The sequence below is a fragment of the Brassica napus genome, chromosome C9 (genome assembly GCF_020379485.1).
Source record: "Brassica napus cultivar Da-Ae chromosome C9, Da-Ae, whole genome shotgun sequence".
In the NCBI taxonomy this organism is placed as follows: domain Eukaryota; kingdom Viridiplantae; phylum Streptophyta; class Magnoliopsida; order Brassicales; family Brassicaceae; genus Brassica; species Brassica napus.
The window spans coordinates 18,439,990-18,464,664 of record NC_063452.1 but is presented as its reverse complement, the minus strand read 5'-3'; the positions used below and the strand labels follow the sequence as shown (position 1 = coordinate 18,464,664).

The 24,675-nt window shown below is 32.1% G+C and overlaps 2 protein-coding genes and 2 long non-coding RNA genes across 4 annotated transcripts; 3 read left to right on the top strand and 1 right to left on the bottom strand.

Moving 5' to 3' along the window:
• The first annotated feature begins 12,345 nt into the window (after positions 1-12,345).
• Positions 12,346-13,100, top strand: LOC111209318 (terpenoid synthase 28-like). The gene is made up of 3 exons (XM_048767718.1): positions 12,346-12,584; positions 12,699-12,917; positions 13,043-13,100. The coding sequence occupies exons 1-3, from the start codon at positions 12,346-12,348 to the stop codon at positions 13,098-13,100; spliced, it is 516 nt and encodes a 171-aa protein (XP_048623675.1).
• Positions 13,101-13,425: 325 nt separating this feature from the next.
• Positions 13,426-16,906, bottom strand: LOC125592394. Its single transcript, XR_007328344.1, has 2 exons — positions 16,558-16,906; positions 13,426-16,143 (listed from the first exon to the last, which is right to left on the bottom strand). It is a non-coding gene; the product is annotated as an uncharacterized LOC125592394 (long non-coding RNA).
• On the top strand, positions 16,100-16,786 carry LOC125592393. The gene is made up of 2 exons (XR_007328343.1): positions 16,100-16,242; positions 16,328-16,786. It is a non-coding gene; the product is annotated as an uncharacterized LOC125592393 (long non-coding RNA).
• Positions 16,907-17,864: 958 nt separating the features above from the next.
• LOC125592508 lies at positions 17,865-18,560 on the top strand. The gene is made up of 3 exons (XM_048767717.1): positions 17,865-18,128; positions 18,260-18,343; positions 18,393-18,560. Exons 1-3 carry the CDS (start codon positions 17,865-17,867, stop codon positions 18,558-18,560), a joined length of 516 nt encoding a protein of 171 aa, XP_048623674.1.
• The last annotated feature ends 6,115 nt before the right edge of the window (positions 18,561-24,675 follow it).

The window sequence follows — 24,675 nt, the reverse complement described above, 5'->3', positions numbered from 1 at the left end:
TATAATGTATTGAGAAAGCCAAAAGAAAAAGAAAGTTTGTTGGATCAGAAATGCTCGTGGCCTGTTGGTGATTAACTTAAGGGCAAAATCTAATATGGTGAAATCACCAGGGTTCGACTTTCGGGGTCACTGGAGAATTAAAATTTCGGCATCGAAGAGACAAGGGACCAACACGTAGGCTGAAAACGTAGGCTGAAAACGTAGGCTGCTAACACGTGGCTATTCAGGACCCACTTCTGTAAAGGCCATGATACCCATAATAGATACGTCAAAGTGATTTTCATCTAAGAAGTGTTATTATTATTGCTGAGAGTGGGGAAGCTTAAGATACAATCTCTAAGTGGACATAGCCTATCCTGAAATTTTAGGGAGTCTATTCGAAAATTACTTCGATTTTACAAAACAATTGATATTTTTATGAACTAAACGAAATCCTTATTTTAAATAATACTCTCTCCTTTCCTTAAAGTTACATATTCTACAGAAAAAGTTTGTTTCAAAAAGATCTATTTTTTACATTTCCTATACATATTTTTATTAACTAATTGCAAACTTCAAAAAACTTAATTGCTCTAGTTGAATTTTTATTGGCTTAAAATTATGGAAAAAAAAATAAACACAAAAAAAATATGTAAATTTAATGTGTTTTATTAAAACGTGTGAAAAATCTAGAATATGTAACTTTAAGGAACAGGGGGAGTATAAAATAAGATCTAAAATAATTGTATGATGAAATTTGTTTTTGTTAACTTTGAGTTGACTCCAGCCATATTGAGTGAAATCGGAGACTTTCGCATTTGATGGATTGAAAACATGAGCCTTTCGGCAGAGTAAAAGTTGTCTCTTGAGTCTTGACATGATGACGATATATGTTGAGAAAGCAAAAGGAAAAAAAGAATTTCTTTGTGATGGATCTCTAAATCCAATCATAAATTAGGGTCAGGATTTTGATGACGTGTAAGAAGAACTCTAAAAAGTATATAGATTGATAATTTCGTATGAAAATGTGTATTTGATTGATAATATGAAAATATACGCCGCAAGCTTATTGAAAATTCCAGATTACTGTAGGCAAAAAATCATTTGATATAGTTGTATGCTGTCCATCGAAGATGTCATAGATATAGAACTATCCATCGGTTCAAGTGTTAAAGAGAGATACGTCGTGAAATTATCTGGAAAATGGTTCATCAATATTAATATCATCGCATATATTGCAGATAGTTTACCATCATTTATAATAAAAATTTGATTTTAAATGCGTTTCTAAAGTGGGAGATTGTTTTTGTTTACACAATTTGTATATATTAGAAACTATAATTGTATCTATAATTTATATATTTTAATTTTATTTTCTATTATTTAAATTTGTGTACATTATTTATTTAATTAGTTTTTGAAATTAAGTTTTGAAATTAAAAAAAACATTTGAGAGGAAGAGGGAGAATGTGTAAATTTTTTATATATGGAGATAAAAATTCCAATAAAGTTAAATATTTTCGATTCAGAAGACTTTCAATTTTTTATAGGGAAGTCTTGTAAACCCTAAATTTACTATTTGCCTAGAAGACTTTCCCAGAAGTCTTGTAGTGCATTATATGTTAGAACACTTAAATCACCTAAACCATAAAATCAATAACTATCTGAACATAAACAAAACAAACACTTCATTAAACTTAAAATCAACTTTTAAAGTGATTAATATACACAAAATTAAACACATATAAGTTAAATTCAATTTTTCAAAAAATAGTTAAGATTTCAAATCCAACCTTAAAAATATAAACTATACTATAACATATGTTACCAAACTCTAAACCAAAGAATATCATAACTCAGTCTATATTCACTCATTTATGTTAAAAATAATTTAATTTTAACTGATTTTAATTTATATAATTAACAAATGTTTATAATTACATGATTTCAATTTTTTTTCATAAATTTTTTTTCTATTAAATTTATAAATTATTTTTAAAATCTACTATTGGAGAAGACTTACAAAACCATATAAGACTTTTCGAAATTATATTCGTAAAAATGCATAGTGTTTAGGTTATAAAAGTTTATTATAATTTTATTAGACTTTTAAGTTATTTTTTAAATTGAAATATAAATATATTTTTTTCATTTAAAATCAAGTTTTAGATCATTTTTGGTAAATTTCTTTAAAACTTAGTGTAACAAATGTCAGGTGGTTGAAATACTTAGCGAGGACAGACGTCAACTTGACTTAGATAACCAAGTTGGCAGTTCCTAATGTTATTGCTAATGAAGCTGTAAAAGCTCTGACCTATTGTAGGGATCTTCAAATTTAATTAATGGAAAACATGTTTGCATAAAAAAAAAGGATAATTTGCAAAATACCCTATTTAGGATTTGAAATTTGATAATTGCATTTTCTATTTTAACTTTTGAAAAATACACTTCCTTAATTATGAATTGACCTTTTTACCCAAGATATAATTCGAAATTAATATATAAATTCGAAATTAATAAAATAATATCATTAAAATTAGATAAATATGTGTGTTGAGATAAATATGTTATTTTACCATTTAAATTTTACAATAACAAAGATAAACATGTGAATTATGACTTGTTTTGACTTTATCATGATGTTTATACAAATTTCCCTTTATTTTATTTTCTTCAACTTACATAAACAAATCATGTTGTTAAAAAAGAAAAGCAAGTCACGTTTGTCTCAACAAAATTTTCATCTTCTCTACTGGAGCCAAGTAAGTTCTAGATAATATGATGTATTCGGATATGTGTTTTTTTTTATTTTGAATATGAAAAAGAATTGCACTGATTATTATTCATCGGTTTGTTCTTCTTTTTTCACGTGTCATGAAAATCCAATAAATCTGTTTGAGACAATTATTTGATTCATGTATTTTACAATTTTTTAATTTATGTTGTTTATATAGAGTTGGAGTACAAGATTCAAAAAGGAAGTAATGAAAAAAAAAAGGTAGAGGAAGAACAAACACATACCAACAGTTTAAAGTCACAGAAAACATATGGTGTTGCTTGCATTGAAGTCTTATCGAAAGATTATTTTCATGTGTATATTAAAGAGTTGGAAGAAATTCTGAACAGTGGATTCACAAATAATTATCTATCTCTAACGATTTTTTAAAATAATTTTTCTAAAAATTGTTTAATAGGAATTGATAACTATTAAGATTGGGAAATTTGGTAAATTTATATATAGATAAGTGTATTTTTCAAAAAACTTAAACAAGGGTGTATTTTTCAAAAAGCTTAAACAAGGGTGTATTTTTCAAATTATATTCTTATTGAAGTGCATTTATCCAAATTTTCCCTAAAAAAAACTTAGATAACCTAGATAATATATATATTACTTCAGATTTAGATCTAAATCTAGATCCATGGAAAACAAAATTTTAAAAATATACATTTGAAATCGTAATTGATAGATAATTAAAAAAAAATAGGATAGTGTTGTCGGATAATGATTTTGAGTTTCAAAAAAAAAAAAATATTGTCCTTCTCAGCATGCACGTGTCTCTTTAACTCTCTTCCTTTCGTATCCAAAAAGAAAAATAATCAACATATCACATCTCTCTCCCATCGCTGCCCAATTACTCTTTTTACACAAGTTACGAGAGATATATCTAATCAACGTACCAGGTTAAAGGATGTGCCTCGCGCATGATAACATTATATATAATTTTTTTTTATGTATTATATATTATGTTACATATTATAAAATAATATATATATATTAAATAAAAAAAATCAACAACTATTACGTATATTATCAAATTAATGTGAACACATAAATAAATTGTATTAATTCAAACAAACACTATGGTCTATAATTAAATTTAAATGATAGATATATAATATATTTTTAATGCTGCTAAAAAAAGTATATTTAATATTGATATTTATTAAATAATTGTTTCTACATATTATTTTTGATCATTTGTATCTTCTTATAACAAAAACTTCGAATCACTGATAACAAAAAAGAATTATTGTGTGATATTTAATAGTTTTTGTAATTTATAATTTAAAAAATAATAATGAAAAGTTTAAAATTTAACTATTAAATTTTCAATATTTGTTCAAAGCTTTTATCAAAAAAAATTGTTCAAAAAAAATTTCAAAATTAAAATTTTATGTATTTTATATGGTAAATAGTTAATTTGAACGATATTAATATATATATATATATATATATATATTTTAATCTTGATATTTATTAAATGAATCTTCATACTTATATGCTTTTGTAGTCATTTGTATCTTGTCATAACAAAAATTTTAAATCATGGTTCACGAAAATTATAATGTGAGACTTTTAACAGTTTTAGTTTTTATAGTCATTTTTCAAAATTCAAAATATAACATATACGGAAAAATCTAAATCTATATGATATGGTTAATGTGGTTGTTTAATTTATTTTAATAAGTTAAATTGAAAAAAAATGATAGAGAATACACTAATTTTTATCAAATCTTTATTATTTAAAATTATTAATTGTCATATATATTTTGGCCAGATTAAGCAATTCCGGCATTTTTTTATGGAAAGAATAAAAAACATTAATAATTAATTTATGGTTTGTTTAATAAAAAACTTATTATATATTTAGATGAACCAACCTATTTTTCTAGATATTATAAGAATCATCGTAGTGATGACACATGATTACCTCAAATGTTGTAATGATTTTCTTTTAATATATACTAAGGGCTTGCCGGCGCTACGCGCCGATTTTCTAATATTATTTAGTTATTTTGATATATAATCTAAATATATGGTTTGGTTGTTAACACGGAGTTTTTATGTTGCTTTACAATTTTTTTAAAAAAGTTTATTTTCTAAGTTTATTAGCATCGATAAAAAAATATAAAACATATTTTGCTTTTCTAACTTGGAAAACTTAGTTTTTACAAAACATGATAGTTCATAACCTTAATCCATTCCCATTTTGGGCGGAACCGATCTTATCAGGGCTTGACATGCCTCGAATCCTCTTGAAAGAGATGATCTAATATGCAAAAATGTGATGTACATTTTGTGTATACCATTGGAAAAAATGTAGTTTTCACATAAATTTGTACTCAAGTCTGATCATATACATATTAATGAACTGTCTTTCATATATGCACTGAAACAGAAATTTTAATATGGGTTATTTTATTTATTGGATATTTTAAAGTCTTTTAGACTGATATGAATCGTTTGCATAGAATTGTATTATTATTTTGTTTGTTTTTGTTTTGTTTTATTCTATATTTCATTTTATTATATCTATATATATAAGTTGGTTGTATATATTTTGTTTGTTTTTGAGATGAATCGTTTGCACTGACACAGTGGGAGCATTGTATTATTATTTTGTTTTTGTTTAGGAAAAGCATAGTCTTTTTTCTGAAACATATGAGCTTTTATTTGTTACAAAATTTGTTCTGACATTGACAGATGTTCCAAATCATATAACAAACAACAACAGATTTCGTAATCTTATAGTAGTGAAGAGAAGTAATCTTATAATGCATATTCATAGTTTGGCTTTTGTGGTGATTTCTGGTCACCTGCATTTGTGTTGGCGCATATTTGATTGTTGGAATTTTTTTAATAATCATCACCCGATTTCAGCTATGGTTCTTTATATTAAAACTTTATACAGGCCAACTTGTTACAGAAAAAGCATCACGTTAGATCAGAAATCATATTACAATTGTATAAGTAAATCTTCTACTCAACAAAACCAGGTAGTCAACACCATTAGCATATTTGAGCAATAGGAATATATATACTTATCCACACCGAGGACACAAAATTATTGCATCTGGAAGCTTTAAATCCACTTGCATAAATAGAAACAAAATATTTACAAAATATGGAAAGCTCTCAGAAAGTACTTTCAAAGCGAAAACATATAACTGAAAATCTGATCTGTGAATTTTAAATCAAGATTCAGTATCATGAAGTGAATACGCACAAAAGAAAACGAAGAACTAACCCTATCTAATTGACACGGAGGTGAATACTACGGTCAATGCAAAGCTCGTACATCTGACCGCTGTCCGGAGCATTTTCATGAGAATACATAATTGTGTGAAGGGCATATTGTACCTGATATACATTTCCCATAAGACTCTTGTTAGTGCCTCACATAATCACTTACAGGATCAACTGAAAACCAAAATCAGCATTACAGAATCTGTGAAATATGATATTTTATATACCCCGTGTGAACTGCATCACATACTCAAGATGCCAAAACCCTCTCTCAAACCTTCTTCCTGTAAACAAAAGTAAAGATCAAAAAACATTCTCTCCAAAACCAGAGACTGAGACAAAAAAACATTGAGAGCTATTTAACGTGTACCTTGAGTTGATATATAAAGCGAAGAATCTGAAAAAAAAACATTTTTAAGAATAAAGATTCTTCTCTTTTCTAGACACAACCTAAGTGAGACATAGAATCAGCTCAGAGCGACTGAAATGAGCTAACTTTTTTCAGAAGAAAGTGGGTGTATCCCCGATGCTCTCCAAGATATTGACCACATCATATATAAGCCAACGTTCAACTCCTGCAACAACCACACAACTTTTTTTTTTTGATCTGAACACACAATTTTCTTGGTTTTGGAATCCAAATAAGGTTTAGATTTATTTACATAGAATTATGAATCACACCTCATTTGGCCGCGTCATCATCTGTGCCCAACAAATCAACATCGTCTCAGTTATATAGTCTCAGGAAACTGGATCCTACATACACACAAAATAAAATAAAAGTTACACAAAACTCAATCTGGAAGAAAATTATCGAGAGAGAGGGAGAGGTATATGTAAATACATGAACCGACAATGCCTAGAGATTAAAAGGAGAAATAAGTGGAGAGTGTAGCCAATAAAGACATGGTCCGACTCAATCGTATGTGGCTCATCCCCTGGTTTGGACCAACCACCGAAAATAAAGCTTTCCCGGCTCAAGGATACGTTAGTGAACTCACATGTGCATATCACTTGGAGACCGTTGTTTTGGTCTTTATAATCCTTAAATGATACTACACCATTCAATCAATTGGCCTTCATTCCAATATCATGGAAACTCCACGTTTAATACTGATCCATATGCTTGATGGTTGAACCAAACAGGTATATCACATCCACGAAAGCAAGTACTGACCAAGGATTTGAATACAAAATCCTGCAAATTTAATGTGCTAGAACTTAGAATATACTTGTAAGTGAATATAATCAATACTTCTCGCATAATATTTGGACATTTTCCGGTAATAATAAAGAGGTTGAGAAAAATATAATCAATACCTGATTATATCGACCGAAGATGGGATTTCTTACATCAAAGAGCTTCAAGAGAAAGTAAACATCATTGAAGCAGAAAGATTGACCACAAGGAGAGAAGTTTACATTCAAGCTGTGAAGGAAGAGGTTGTTATAAGATTAATCTCACCATTGGGGTCACAACCAGACTTTGAATGTTGTAAAACACGTGCAGAAACAAAAACCAGTAAGGATAAATTAAAAGGCTAAACCTTTTGAGGCATTGGAACTCTTGGAATCTGAGTAAATATCCATATCCGGAGGAGTCACATACAACCACCACATCAGAAACGCCGCCGCATAGTCGAAAACGTAAAAACAGCTTGAATTCAAAGTTAAAAGCAGAGAAGAACTTTTCACATACCTCTCTGAAGTCTTAAACATCGTTATCAAGATCAGGCGGCTTCCTGATAAACAAAATCACAGTCCTAAAAACTGATCTTATGGAACCCGTCTTCGTTTATCCGATAATTAACCACCATCTCCGAGTTCCACCCCTGCGTCGATGTGAAGCTCTTGATCTGCACGAACGCGATGTCCCCATCGCCGCCGCCATCGCTGCGGTCGTACTCGACGTCGTATTCCTTTTTGTTGTCCACTTCCTCGTTTACCATGTCGTACTCGTCCTGTCCACGTCAGTCGTCGGCGTCGTCTACTCTGACGATGATTGAACGCCCTCGGCGGCGGGGGTTTAGTGTTAGTGGCGCGAAACAGGCGTTGGTTCTGAGTGAAGGGAAGAGAAGATGCGTGGTGGCGGCGGCGGCGGAGGAAGACGAAGAAGGTTTTGAAGTGAATAGGAAAAGAGATAAGGGGCGAGAAGTGACGGAAGACGCCATGGGAAAGGGGATAAAGCTCTGTGAGAGAGAGAAAGTGTTGTAATTGTGGATTAGATATTTCGATCAGGGTAAAGAAATTGCAGAGTATAGTGAAACGGAAACGAAGAAGAGGAAGAGCAAAAGGTCACGATGCTTTCAATGAAATGAGTTTTCTGGGCCATTTAGATTAACATGTGGGGCTTGTAAAGAAATTTAAGCACATTTGAAATCACTTAATTATGTGGTAAAATGTTAAAACCTGATTGGATGATTTTTCAGGGTGACGTGGAGGGCCTCACTGATGAGGATATCCTCCTTTTAGTATTGTATATGATGGGATTACTCACGTATTATACAACAGATAGATGTTTACTTTTAAAACTTATATAGGTAGATTAAAATATTATTTCCAGCCAAGTTACTTCTTAATGTGGAAAAAACATTGTGCCTATAAATTTAGTGGCGAAACCTAGGTTCCAATATCATAGTGAACATAGGAGCAATAACAGTTTTTGGACCAAAACTCGGATCTAAACTCTCTATTCATTGTCATACGAATACATTTCCATCATGCAGACTCTCTAGCTTTCCGCCAATGTCATTTCCCGGTAAGCCTCCAAAGCTTGTTCCGTTGAAGGCCACTACTAACACTCTGGCTTCTAAAGATAAAGAAAAAAATCGCAAGTTCAAGAAGTTAGCCCCTTCTGAGTGGGGTCATCAATTCGTCGATGCTCATGTTGATGTCTCAGTAAGTCTATAATCTATATACAGAAGCGTGCCAATTTTAGTGAAAAAAAGAAATTTTTTTTTACCTTACTTATCAAATTATATATGTACTAGTATAACCTCCCGGTGCTATTCATGGTTACATTCCTACCGTCTAAATTATTTGATCATAAAATTATAATAATTATTAAATAAATTGTTTTATAGTCACATATTTTCTAAATATGGACAACACATTGATACATAAATTTAGAAATTCATGCATTCAGTTCTTGTGATTTTGTTTTGAAAAAGAAATACCTCATACGTGTTGGAAAGCTTGTTTTTGTTAAAAGTTTAAGATATATACCAAGTTACATTTTACCAAAAAAATATATACCAAGTTACCAACACACAATATGGTATAACTATCATAGTTAATATATTTTCTTTTAATTTTGTAAATAATACTTATTTAAATATAAGTCCCTTGATGTATAACATAATAAACATAAAATAATAGAACTATTGACCAAAATGAAACAATAAAATTATGATAGTTTCTGAAAAACTACAATTTAATTAAAAAATAAATATCAGCATAAATATAAAAGGCAAATAGCTTTATTAAAATTACCATGAAAATATTGAGTTATATTTTACATAAGCTTGAATTTTATCTCTTTGTTATATAAGAAATAGCGACAAAGCTAAGTTTCATTTTTCTAACAGATTTTAGATACAATTATTTTAAATCTAAATGTGTTTACCTTTTTCCACAAAAAAGTTCTTTCATGTTGAGAATAACTTCAAGCTTCTGATGGTAATTTTGTGAAGAGAAGTCTGGTGTTTCATCCTTTTGTGAAAATTAATCTGCAAAATATAGAAAAGTGCTAAGAGCAATAGTAGAATAACTCGTTACCACACTCAAAATAAAATAAAACTATAAATGAAACAATTGAGAGAAGAAGAAGACAAAGACAAAATATTAGAAAAAAAATAGTTGATTGAATGTTATATAGGAGATAGAGCAGTTGATATTGGGAGTTACTAATCTTTATAATCGAACTTGTTCATGTGTACTTTTGTTACTCTGAGAAAATATAAGATCTTGTTTTTTTTTTTACAGTTTGAAAAATATTGGAAATCAATAGAGCGTGTTTTAATCTGGATTTTCTTAATCTTTAATTTTTTAAAATTTTGTAAAATAATTACATTTGTTAAAATCTGATTGCTCAAGTGACTTGTACTTTAGTATACAAAAAAAATTTACATTCTTAGAGATGTTAGAAAATATATGAGCAATTTTTAGGTTTCATCTATTTTTCTTCTTGTTCCTCATTTTTGCTTTTGTGGTTCATCCTATTCCTGCTATACTTGGTTATAGCTTGTTATTTACATCTTGGCCCGTAGACCTAGGCGCTGCTACGTATAAAATCATGTTTTAGTGTATAGATGTATAGAGGATATGAAATCAATTCAAATTCATATATTTGTTAAGGAAATAGATTCGCTTGGAAGAGAAATCGAAGCACTAAAGCCAAAAGTGGAAGACTTGTTCTTGTCTTCCAGTGGAGTTAATTCAACTAAAAAGAATATCTTTTTCATCTACTTGCTCGTTAGCCTTGGTCTCGCGTATCATTTCGAAGCTGAGATCGAGGAGAATCTAAAAGAAGGTTTTAAAATGATTGAAGAGATGTTGTCTGGTGAAGATGATTTGCACACAGTTTCCATCATCTTTTGGGTTTTCAGAACATATGGTCACAACGTTTCTTCCGGTAAGGATTCTCTACCTGGATCATACAAGTGTTTTGTCATTGTGTGATTAATATTTATAACAAGGTGATTTCGATAAGATCTCAGATTTAAAAGAAACTAGATTCTGACCAACTTTATTCGCGGGATATTTTTATTTCATATATTTAAAATTTAAATAAGAAATATTATTTTGTATCTTATTAGATTTATAAAAGTTTATTTTCTTCTCTAATTGTGAATAAAAAGAAAATTTATTTTGGGGTCAAAAATATTCAATGTTTGAGTATCTCAAAAATAATTTTATGTGATTTTACGTATATTTTATGGTCCCGTGTTATAGCATATATTCAAAAAAAATTGTGTTGGTTTAAATATTTTAAGTTTTTAAAACATCTGTGCATATATAATTTATTTATGTTTTAATTATTTTATAATCAAACTTATAATTGTATGTAAATATTGTTACAAAATAATAATTTATTCAATTTATATCTCACTGTTTTTAAATTTTAATATTCTTATACTTTTTAGAATAATAATTTGAATTGTAATAATTCATAATTATTACTATAATAATTGTTAATTGTAATTTATTTAATATTTATATATTTTAACATATTAATAGAAAAATTATCTTAGAAATAAATATTCTGTCAATTATAAATTTAGGTTGATTTTAATTTTTAAATGTGTAAATACACATTTTAAAATTTACGCCTGTTATTATTTACAAATTTTGGGTTTGATTTAAAATTTTATAAGTAAAATAGATTGATATTAGACTAAAATTAAAATACATTTAGAATATTCATTTTAAAATGTATATGTCTTAAATGGAAAATATATTTATTTTACAGATTTTGTATTTCAGAAAAAATAAAGGAATACATCTGGTCTTATAATTTGGGGTTTGCGGGTTGGTTTTGTCCATTAGGTTTTAAATGTCTAAACCTAACGGATTCATTTTTGTGAATAGATGTGTTTAGGAGATTCAAAGGAGATAATGGAAAATTTAAAGAATATCTTACGGAGGATGCCAAGGGTATCTTGAGCTTGTATGAAGCTGCTCATATGGGGACAATGAGAGATTATATATTGGACGAAGCCTTGAGCTTCGCAATGAGTTGCTTGGAGACGTTAGAGCAAGTGCATCAATAGGACTTTTAGAATGGTACTTAGAGTATTTAATTAGTTTATGTAGTTTAGGACTTTGGTTAAGGACTTTTGTTAAAATGTTGATTATGGGTGGGACTTTTGATAGGTCCTTAGGTTTATAAATTTTTTTAAAACTAGTTTTTAAAATTACAAACATTTTATTAGTGGAAAAAAATACAAAGTTCAGAAATTAAAACACACACAATTTATTCATAGAAACTTAAAATTACATAATATTCGGAAGATGTTCAAATTTAGCCCATATATTTTCAATCAAATCGTCTTTTAAGTTTTCATGGATTTGTCTATTCCGAAGCCTCGTTCGACGAACCCTCGTTCGACGAACCCTATCGCCAAATCAATCGCCGTCGAGAGAGGATCGGGAGAGGAAGAGTTCAGGTGTGTTGAAGAATGTCGTGTTTTGCCCTAATTACCGTCTCCGACCCTTCTCAAACCGCGACACGTGCCACTAAGGACGCCCATCGAACAGATCTAAGTTAACCTCCGTTGTTTTGATTTTTGCGCTTTTTGATTTATTTTTTAAGCCCAAAACACTAATGACGTCCACTAATGACGTCGATGCTGATGCTCTTAGTAGCAACTGGGACATGCCAGCCTCATCTCTCCAGGCGTATACAAAATGCTTTAGGACAACCGCAACATAAGAACGCGGAGATATTAGTTGCAAGGGAATATATCCGGTTCTACAAACAAGAAGAAGACAGCGACAAGACGCTACTAAAGTTTTCCAAGCTTAACTTCAAATTCCTACAGCTACAGTACCTTCAAGAACTCAAAGACCTCTCGAAGTAAGTACAATCTCCTCAACTACTAGTACCTATATTTAGCTTTTTTGAATTTCTTTATACAACCCTTGAAAGCTTGATTCTCAAAATTGTATATTAATGTGCTTTGGATGCCAGATGGTACAAGGAGAAAGAATTTGAATCTAAGTTGCCACCTTACTACAGAGACAGACTTGTGGAACTGCACCTCGTTACGCTACCATTCTTTGAGCCAAAATACTCACGTGTGAGGATTATGGTAACTAAGCTGTTCGTTGTTCAAATAATTCTTGATGACACATGTGACAGATATGCTTCTCTTCGTGAAGTTGAAAGTCTCGGCAATGCAATCGAAAGGTACTCTATATATACGTAGTATATCATTATCTATATACGTAGTATATAATTATATGTTAAAGTTGTGCCAGTAACATTTTTATCGTCTACAAGTCACACGTTCACATTTTTTTGCTTTCAAATAGGAGGTTTTGGCACGGCGACTACACTACTACAAAGTTTGCAATAATTTTGGAAGTTTGATACCAAAAGTAATTATTAAAAACGATGCAAAGAAATATTAATTATAGCTCCCATGGAACTTATAAGAAATAAGTGATGTTAATTTCAATTTGTGGAGTCTTTTTACAAGTAATGCTAAAATTTTAAATCTAAGAAGAAACGTTAAAATTCCATCAAAATCTACTCTATATAATAGAGTCATTCTAAAAAATATACTATACAAGATTATTAGACTAATTCATTAGTAACTTAACATGTCTTATATAATATTTTCCTTAATCATTCAAAATATAACCTTTAAAGAAATCATAAAAATATTATTTATTAATTCAGAGTTTTATTTTGGATCTAACTTTTCACTAATTTGTTATATTTCATTTTTGGACATAATCATTTTTTTATTAACTAATATATTTTTTAAAAAAAATTAGTTGATGTGTTTATCATAAACACTGATTTTTACTATTAATTTTAATTATTCAGTAATGATATTTTGGTAAAAGAAAATTAGGTAAATTCTTGGATCATATAAATAACACCATATGTTACCAATCTAATACATGCATAGAATATAGGGGGCCCTAGAATATATCATATTTAAATCATATCTAAGTGTACCATTATATATAATATTAATACATGAAATTAAGTGTTAAAAATAATATATTTAGCAGTACCATAAAAGAAATATTAATATGTTTAAGTTATTACTTTTTGAACTATACATTAAAATTATTTGATACATTAGTGTATTATATGTTTTGAAACTAATTTTTTATAATATCGTTAAATAAAATTTAATTATCTATTTATCCAATTCAAACAAATCTAAAAAAGGAATTCAAATATCTCAAAATATTCAATCTCAACAGTTAACTAAAGTTCAAAAAAAAAATCGATATTTTAACTACCCTATAGTTCTTAATTTTTTTTAAGAGGCTAATCTTTATATCCAAAAATCGATTTTTATAATAAATTTACAAATATATACAACACAAGTTTATATTTTTAAATCAAATATATTCTTTTATTTTAAAATATATTAATAGTTATATTCCTAGAAATATGATTTCTCAAAGATTACACTTAACTCAGAAAATCATATTTACTAGCGTATCACATTTATCAAATATATCAATTTCTATCATACTAATATTCTGTAAAAAAAATCATATTTTCTAAACCACAAGACATATCATAAATATAATTTTAAATATCAAAAAAAAAACTTAAACCTTAAATATTACAAAGTGTAATGCATAATAACTTTGAATAACTTATACATTATCTTAAAAATTTTAAACCTTAAATATTACAAAGTGTAATGCATAATAAATTTGAATAACTTATACATTATCTTACAATTTGTTTTAAAAAAAAATTCTCACAAACTGTAAAATATGGCAAAATAAAAACATAAACACATAAAAACCATTTTGTCATAAATACTTTTAAATTATAACTAACATAAATAATTTTGATCTCGATATCAAAAACTAAGATGCATAAATAATTAATAAAATACATAATACAAATCTAATCTATAAATTAGAGTCCTAATATTTTTATGTGTAATTTTTTATTTGGACCATCCCTTAGAAAATTTATCAAGTTACATATAATTTAATTACAATATCTTTTAATATCTTAATATTTTATTTGAAATACAAACAAACAACTTTCCTTATAAAATTCTAACAAAATATTTAAAAAAATATTTTCAGTTTATCATTTAAATATAAATAAAAATTAATTTATTTTTGATTAAAAACTAAAATTAAAATCACATAAAAATTTTTAATTATATTTTAATGATAATTGAAATTGAAATTAGTTGCTTTTTGGAAATAAATGTTTTAAAATATTTGAAATAAAAATAATAAAAATATTGAAATACATGTAATCTATTAAATTAGAGTCATATTTTGGACTTTATGTATTTATATATTAGTTTGAACTATCAAACATGGGTTCATCTAAATCATTTGAATTTCATTATATAAAATATTTATAAAAGGTATCAAACCATTTTGAACTTGATGGAAATTAAGATTAAGATCGGTAGTTCATAATGACTAATTTTGAGTTAGAATTGGTATCGAGTTTTTTTTTTGTAACTTAATTGGTATCGACTTTTGGTTGACACTTCATATACAAGGACTTATATTCGGTTTTCAGATCTCAGTGACGACCTACGATCCATAGAACAAAATAAATGTTTAAAATGAAATTTAGCCGCCCATAGCGTGAGTTCTATTCTAGTTTATTTTAAAGTGAACTCCATATTTGATAGAACTCTAAACACTTACAACATGTTTTCATACAAGTTTTTAAGTTTTCAATCAAAATAAAATAAAACTGTGCCAAATAGATCCTAGTATACTTAGTAAACACGATGCAAAAAATATTAGTTATAGCTCCATGGCACTATAATATGAAATAAGTGACGTTAAATTTCAATTTCTGAGTCGTTTTAAAATTGATGCTAAATTTTTTAGCTCTAACAAGAAACCTTAAATTTCAGTTTTAATGTCGTTACAAAAAGGACATTGGCATTTTTAAAAATAAAAATGATGTTAAATTATTATTTTTGTAATGAGTTCTGAATCTGGTCCACATCTAAAAAGAAAAGAAATTGATAATGCATTTAGGTGGGATCTCGATGATGCCATGGATGGCCAACCTGATTATTTGAAATTTGTGGTTAAACATATATTCGACACCTTCCAAGAGTTTGAAAGAGAAGTGGCATCAGAATTAGGAGGATCTTACAGCTTAAAAGCTACAATTGATGCGGTAATCATACAGTAAATTAATTTTCTCTGTTCGTATAATGCATGTGTTTACGAATAACCATTTTCAAATTATTTTTTGAAGAACTTAATAGTACAATGTTTACATTGTGAGAATTGCAGTGCAAGAGATACGCTAGAGCCAATCTTCAGCTCGCTACATGGGTAGAAGCGGATCACGTCCCTAGTTTTGAGGAGTATCTAGAAGTCGCTGGAGTCGAAGTTGCTGTGGATTTTACTATAGCAGGTGTTTTGATGGCTATGAAAGATATCTGCAAGAAAGAAGCCTATGAGTGGTTGAAATCTGGAGACAAACTTGTGATAGCAATGTATACAGTAACAAGAGTGCTGAATGATATTCATGGCTCGAGGTACACATGGTGGAAAGTTATTTTTATTCTAGTAATTCATATGTTGTTTATTAATAATCAATCGTACATGTGTGACATTCATTAGGATGACATGAGCAGAGGATATGTCACGAACTCGATCAACTGTTACAAGAAGCAATATGGAGTTACCGAAAAAGAAGCATTTGAAAAGCTTCATCAAATTATTGCAAACGCTAATAAGATGATAAACGAGGAGCTTTTGAAGCCAACTAATATGCGACGCCAAATTATAAAAGAAATGCTTAACTATCAACGTATAACGAATGTTAGCTACGAAATTGGTGATGAATTTACCCGTCCTGGTGGAAAACTCAAGAGCCATGTCACTTCTATGTACCTTGATCTTTGAGTAATAAGTATGTTTGAGTCTTTGCGTCATTATAGGAATAAGAGACATGTTCTCATTAGTTTAGAATGAGTCAGTTCTGTTTCCGTTTTAATAGTTGTTTGTTGAGCAATAAAAGCATTGGAAGTCATTGAATAAATTAGATCGTTCTGAAATGGATGGTGACTATATACATTATTTGAAATATGGGGTTAAATTTATATTTGAATACTTCCAAGAGTTTGAAAGAGAACTGGTGGCAAAAGTAGGAGGATCATACAGTGTGAAAGCTAAATTGAAAGCGTAAGCAATCAAATTGTAGTCGAAAATTGTTTTTTATCTATTAATTAAGATTATGGGTTTACAAATTTGTGGAGAAGAAAAAAAAAAGCATAATTAAGCAATTGTGTTAAAAAAAAAAAAGCATAAGCAATAAAAGTATCCCAGTAACAATACATGTTTACAACATTATCATCAATTGCATTGAAAAACACTGGTGAGACCGTGAGAGCCAACCTTCAACTCGCCAAATGGGCGGGAGGAGGTCACATGCTTAGTTTTGAGGAGTTGGATGTTGCTGGAGTCGTTGTTTATTTTACCTTGGAAGGTACTTTGATAGCTGTGAAAATAGGGATATAAGAGAAAATTACTAGAATGTTATAGAAAAGTTGGTTTATTACTAGAGTGTTATATATCTTTTTAAAATTATTAGAATGTTTGGATACACCTAGTGAATGACAATAAGGGTATTTGGTTAGTTTTAATTGAAATTATTTTTAAACACTAAATTCACATGAGTAATTAACAATCCACATAAACAAAATAGAAATCAAACCGTCTCCTTCTCCACAACTACATAGGAGTTAAAAAAAAAATGAAGAACATTGTCGTCGTCTCGAAGAAGGAACCACAAGCTTTCTCCCACTCTCCGAAATCCTCGTCGACATTGTGTTTACTTTGTCTTCCTCGAACTAACTCTCTGTCGTTGATACTGTGTCTTCTCCGATATCGTCTTCCTCGAAATCGTCGTCTTCAATCGTTTGTACGAAATCGTCTTCGCCGCATTCTTATCTACGAGTTCGTCTTTTCCGGTAGGATGTCGCGACGTTATATATTGTGGTTTGGTTGAGTTTGTGAGTCAGTTATATATTATATTTCATCTGAAAAGCGTAAGTGGTTGAGGCTGCTACTTCTTCAAGCCATGGGAGTCTATTGTTTGCATCACAATTCAAGGATACCTTTTGAAAGTGCAATAAGGGTATTCAACGATGAAGCCATGGGGTCGTATCCATGGGGTCGGACTGCATACGAAGTTCTCATTGACTCTATTAAAACGTTGGCTCCAGAAGGAGGTTCATACACAATAAGCAGCATGACCGTCGCGTTATTGATTTGGGCGTATGAATCCGTCGCCTGCTTCGGTGAGAATTTTGGGAGAGTGGTGAATAATGAAGACATTCCGGTTTTGCGATGGGGTGGAAAGCGTACACGTGCAAGTTTTGATAACTTGTTGGCTGCCGAAATCAAAGAGCATGGCAAGGTAAGGTTTAACGCTGAGTTTTTAGTTTTTTTATGGCTGATTTATTATATTTGATGGCTGATTTATTATATTTGATGGCTGAGTTATGTGTTATTTTGGTGGCTGAGTTTAATTATAACCTGGTGTTTCAGGTGCGTGTGAGGAGAATGGTTTTGAAGGACTTAATTGAAGAGATGTTTCCTAAATGGTCGGGTGAACCTGACGACCCACAACTCGTTAGCTTGATAACAGACATACATGCAGGTAGGTTTTTGGAATGCGCAGGGGAATGCGCAGGGGAAGGGGAATGAGAAGAAGAAGAAAATGAAGGGTGGAGTTTTGTCAGAAGCTGAGCCACCCACTAAGAAGCAGAAGAAAGTTAAGACACAGAATGAAGTGAACAACATTGAGGGTAAACCTGTTGCAACGGGAAAGGATTCTAGCGAGGAGTAAGGTAGCAAAGATTTGGAGAACAAAGCGACTCTGGCGACCATTGTGAGTACTCTGGAGAATATTTCCAGAAAATTTGATCAGATTGACTCACGGTTTGACGCTTACGAGTTAGAACGGAACAAACCATTGATGGACCAGAAGACCATTGATGACATGGTGAAAGCTTTAGTGGAGGAGCATCTGAAAGTTCTCGGGAAAATTCCCAAAACCTATGATAACCTCTCAAACGGCGGCGAAGAAGAATCTTTGCCATCACCGCAGCAGAATACGCAGCAGAAGTCTGTCAATAGTCCAGCGTTAGTCGGCGAGACTCTTGGTAAGGATACATGGGTGAAAAAGACTTTGGCTGAGGAGTTTGGTAGTGTCGCTAAAGCTACTGATCTTAATTTCGTATATGTTTATCTTTCAAAGGCTACTAAGGATGATAAGGATGCTAAGGTTCTAGCCTATGGACGCGGCTGCAGGGGTAGGCGTACTCTAAAGGATGAGGATGCCGCTGATAAGAAAAAAGCAGTGCAGGCAGAGGCTGCATTAAAGAGGAAGGAGAAGGCTGACGTCAAGAGAAAAGAGGCTGCGTTAAAGAAGCAAAAACTGGCTGAGTCAAAGAATCAAGAAGCCGAGGCTAAGAGAAAAAAGGCTGAGTTAAAGAAGCAAAAACTAGCTGAGCTAAAGAAGCAAAAACATGCTGAGTTAAAGAAGCAAAAACATGCTGGAGAGGACAGTGAATGTGCTGTGACGAACGACGAAGTTCTTGCGGAAGAGAACGAATTTGCGCCGGAGTCTGATGTCGAGAATCAGGAAGTAGTTAGATCTGCCGTAGTAAAGGAATATTGGGAGAAACGTGTTCAATTATCTCCAAAGGCAATGGTTATGAAGATCTAATAAACGGTAAGCTTCCCTTTGAATGTCCAACAAACTTGAAGTGGTATGAAGATGTGGATCACTTTCACTTGTACGGATGTCTTCAAACTGGCAAAAATCACTGGGTGGCGTTTCACGTGGATGTGAAGAAGGAGAAGATTGATTGCTACGATCCAATCTTTGGACATGCAACACCCGAAAGTGAGCAGAGAATACTAGATTCATTTAAACCGCTAACGCTTATGCTTCCCATGATGTTGAGTGAACTTATTCCTGCCAATCTTTGATCCCCTAGTAAGAAGAAGTTCGCATTCAGAAGGAGGAGCAAAAGATACACTCCACAAAACACCCAGATTGACGATTGTGGGGAGAATCCGTTGAAGTTTGTGGAGTGTCTAGCACTTGGTGTAACTTTTGATGGGATAAACGATAACAATATTCAAGGTTTAAGGGTGAAGATGGCAGCAGAGATCCTCGATGAAGGAGAAAATAATGCGATGAACAATTTGCTGTCCAAATGAACATGTGTTTGTTATTTTGTACTTGACTTAAGTTATTAATTATTTGACTTTAGCTAATATATCTCAGTCTTATCGTTTTTATAACTCAGCCATACCCCAAACATACTCTAAAATCGAAAATGTTCATATAAGTCAGCCGTTACGCTATTATAACTCAGCCATACCTCAAACATACACTAGAATCAAAAAGATGAAATGTTTATACTTTAAAATGTTATATTGAAACAACAATTATCAATTTGAAGTGAATATATAATCAACTGAATGTGTCTTCTTTATTGAATTTACGAGTTTAAAATCGATCATGTTCTTGATGTATATGTTGTCATACGATTACTTAAAACCTTACATTTAGATATAAGGTGTGACCAATATTTAAAACTCGTAAACTATTATTGTGTTATTTATCATGAATTTGTGTTATTTATTATATTTATTGCACCATAAATCCAAATCCTAAACCAAAATCCCCAAAAAAGCAAACCTAAACCCTAAATAAGGAACCCTAAACCCTAAATCCCAATTACTAAGTCAGCCGTAAATGTTAAAGTAACTCGGCCGTGAAGTATAACTTAATCTTGACGTTTGGCGGGAAAAAGATAACTGAATCTTGGGAAATTTTAACTCGTGACGTTTGACGTTCTATATACCTCTCTATATATTGTCCCCTCTCTTACACCTTTTCTTACCCATTTCTCTCTCTAGAAATAACCTAAACAAAATCTCTTTATCCCCATCAAAAGTTAGGCCAATTGTTCCTGGTAATTCAACGAGGTTAGAGAACAGTGTCAATGCGATACTAAGCTCTGCAAATCGTTAAAACCTCCCTCTTCTATACCCTGGTTCGGGTGACTTGCTTGACACAACCAGCACTACCTGGTTCAAATTTTTAAGTGATCTCTCCCTCGTCATCCCGTCGATTCTTGCAGAAGGATGTGTTCATGATTGACCGACATACCGCGCTATTCCCAATAATTTTAAGGAACGCTGGTTTCTTCAACTCGATGTAAGGACGGGATATGTGTCCATATTAGATATATCAACAGTTTGTACATTATGTGTGTTCTTAACAACAGTTTTGTAATATTTTTTGTTGTAGCGCAAAAACATGTGGGATCGAAGGCATAATTCGACAGGTTGGACACATTTTAATCTTGTGGCCAGAACGCTATTTTGTTGCCAGATGCGCCATTTGAAGAGCACTTGGGCAAACAGAGGCGACAAGCCTCCGTGGATGCTAACTTTAGTTAGGCGTGATCTCGTCCACATGTTTGAATAGTTTGGTCCTGACAATTTTGGTTTCTGACAGTGATGCGTTGTCTCTATTTTGAACCTGATATTTTTTGTTTCTGAATGTAATTCGACATGTCGAATTTGTATTTACTTATGTATTATAATTCAGCCGTATCTGTTAACATAACTCAGCCACAACTTTAAGTTAACTCAGTCAAAACGTATAAGGTAAATCAGCTGTGAATGTTAATATAACTCAGCCACAACGTTAAGTTAACTCAGCCAAAACGTACTAATCTAACTCAGTCGTGAATGTTTCTGTGAAGGTTTATACCACAACGTAGATTATCGCTCGCCCATTTCATTATTAATAGGACGTTTCCACTTGCTTGATTGGACTGAGTTGTCGATTAATTATGGCGCGTGAGGAATAACTCCGCCAACAATATGAGAATATCGAGACTAATTATGATGAGTTTGAAATAAACGGCTGGCACGCATGTGTCGAGTAATTTACAATCGAGACATTAAATTTTTATATATTTAATACTTAAAAATAAAAAAAAGTAAACATTGCCGTTTCACGATGTCGTCTTCTTACTCACCCTAAAGTCGCACTAATGTTTTTTTGAGATTGTTTTGAGAATAAAAATGTCTTCCTCATCCTGCGTTTCAGAAAATTCTTACAGTCGACGTTTGAACGCGGAAAGAGGAACGCCGATACAATGTTGGTGTGGTGAACCCTCTAAAATTTTTACATCTGGAACTACAAATCTGGGAAGATTGTACTATTGTTGCGCTAAAGGATATAACAAGGTTCGTTTTGGTTCTTATTTCGCATGTTCTGTAACGTAATACTTAGATCTGGTTATATTGGTGAAAACAGAGACATTTATTCAAATGGGCGGATGAGTGTTTGGTGGAAGAGGTTGAGGATATTAAGTCACTGATAAGTGGCATGAACAAAGACATCTCCGAATTCAGACTTAACGTTGCTCGGTTGGAAAAGAAAATGAAGAAATGTAGACGGAATCTGGGAGAAAAGGAGAAGAATGTATGAGTTAGGGTCGGTGTTTGAGGAATGTGGTTGTTTGTGGGGTTGGAATGGCGTTACTTTCCTACTACTACTATTGTGTAGTCGTGTTTTGTAATTATAAGTCAGCCTTGGTTTTATATGTAACTCAGAATATAACTCTGCTGCCATCTTCACCCTTAAACCTTGAATATTGTTATCGTTTATCCCATCAAAAGTTACACCAAGCGCTAGACACTCCACAAACTTCAACGAATACACCCCACAATCGCCAATCTGGGTGTTTTGTGGAGTGTATCTTTTGCTCCTTCTTCTGAATGCGAACTTCTTCTTACTAGGGGCTCGGAGATTGGCAGAAATAAGATCACTCAACATCACGGGAAGCATAAGCGTTAGCGGTTTAAATGAATCTAGTATTCTCTGCTCACTTTCGGGTGTTGCATGTCCAAAGATTGGATCTTAGCAATCAATCTTCTCCTTCTTCAGATCCACGTAAAACGCCACCCAGTGATTTCCGCCGGTTTGAAGACATCCTTACAAGTGATCCACATCTTCATACCACTTCAAGTTTGTTAGACATTCAAGGGGAAACTTACCGTTTATTAGATCTTCATAACCATTGCCTTTGAACGTGATCATACTAGGTTTTATCTTGAACTGCTTGAAATCGTGAATCCAAAAACTTAACACCCAAACGTCAATGAAGGCAATCCGCTTGGACCAGAATGGGGTGGGATTTCGCATGGACCTTTTAGTGAGGACGTTTATATATGCACCGACATGCTACACAAAGAATATGAACAAGTCAGCCGTAATCAAATATATAAGTCAGCCGTAATCAAATATATAACTCAGCTGTAATAGAATATATAACTCAGCCGTACTAAAGACTTACATTATCAAACAACCATCCATATTCCTTTTCCGGCCACGGTCTTTCATGGATGAGTATGTTGTAGAAGTCACTTTCATGATCAGCTGAGAGGACTGCTGGTTTATCTGCTGGTGCTGGTGGTTTGGGTGGAATTCCCTTAATGTGTTCCATCAGTTTTTCGAATAGCTCCGGATCAACAGGTGCTAGAGGGTCATATATTGCTGATGAAGGCTTAGCATTCTTCCTCATGCACGTCGTTCCATCGTCTCCAATGGACGGAAAAACTGGTGGTGAAGAAACGGTCGTCAATGCAAACTCTTTTGGAGATAATTGAACACGTTTCTTCCGATATTCCTTTACTACGGTAAATCTAACCACTTCCTGATTCTCCACATCAGAATCCGGCGCAAATTTGTTCTCTTCTGCAAGAACTTCGTCGTTCGTCACAGCACATTCACTGTCCTCTCCAGCATGTTTTTGCTTCTTTAACTCAGCATGTTTTTGCTTCTTTAGCTCAGCCAGTTTTTGCTTCTTTAACTCAGCCTCTTTTCTCTTAGCCTCGGCTTCTTGATTCTTTAACTCAGCCAGTTTTTGCTTCTTTAACGCAGCATCTTTTCTCTTAGCATCAGCCTTCTCCTTCCTCTTCAATGCAGCCTTTGCCTGCACTGCTTTTTTCTTATCAGCGGCATCCTCATCCTTTACAGGACGCCTGCCTCTGCAGCCGCGTCCATAGGCTAGAACCTTAGCATCCTTATCATCCTTAGTACCCTTTGAAGGAGAAACATATACGAAATCAAGATCAGTAGCTTTAGCGACACTACCAAACTCCTCAGCCAAAGTCCTTTTCACCCTTGTATCCTTACCAAACTCCTCAGCCAAAGTCCTTTTCACCTCTGTATCCTTATCAAACTCCTCAGCCAAAGTCCTTTTCACCCATGTATCCTTACCAGGAGTCTCGCCGACTAACGCTGGACTATTGACAGACTTCTGTTGCATATTCTGCTGCGGTGATGGCAAAGATTCTTCTTCGCCGCCGTTTGAGAGGTTATCATAGTTTTCGGGAATTTTCCCTAGAACTTTCAGATGTTCCTCCACTAAAGCTTTCACCATGTCAACAATGGTCTTCTGGTCCATCAATGGTCTGTTCCGTTCTAACTCGTAAGCGTCAAACCGTGAGTCAATCTCATTAAATTTTCTGGAAAATTAAATTTTCTGGAAATATTTTCCAGAGTACTCACAATGGTCGTCAGAGTCGCTTTGTTCTCCAAATCTTTGCTACCTTCCACCTTGCTAGAACCCTTTCCCATTGCAGCAGCTTTACCCTCAATGTTGTTCATTTCATTATGTGTCTTAACTTTCTTCTGCTTCTTAGTGGGTGGCTCAGCTTCTGACAAAACTCCACCCTTCATTTTCTTCTTCTTCTCATTCCCCTTCCCCTGCGCATTCCCCTGCACTTTCAAAAAACCTTTCACAAATCTACCTACATGTATGTCTGTTATCAAGCTAACGAGTTATGGGTCGTCAGGTTCACCCGACCATTTAGGAAACATATCTTCAATTGAGTCCTTCAATTGAGTCCTTCAAAACCATTCT

Coding starts and splice junctions, on each gene's coding strand:
- LOC111209318 (XM_048767718.1), top strand. CDS start 12,346: ATGACGTCGATGCTGATGCTCTTAGTAGCAACTGGGACATGCCAGCCT. Junction 12,585..12,698: donor GAACTCAAAGACCTCTCGAA/GTAAGTACAATC, acceptor TTTGGATGCCAG/ATGGTACAAGGAGAAAGAAT. Junction 12,918..13,042: donor CTCGGCAATGCAATCGAAAG/GTACTCTATATA, acceptor GCTTTCAAATAG/GAGGTTTTGGCACGGCGACT.
- LOC125592508 (XM_048767717.1), top strand. CDS start 17,865: ATGGGGTCGTATCCATGGGGTCGGACTGCATACGAAGTTCTCATTGAC. Junction 18,129..18,259: donor AAATCAAAGAGCATGGCAAG/GTAAGGTTTAAC, acceptor CTGGTGTTTCAG/GTGCGTGTGAGGAGAATGGT. Junction 18,344..18,392: donor AACCTGACGACCCACAACTC/GTTAGCTTGATA, acceptor TGGAATGCGCAG/GGGAATGCGCAGGGGAAGGG.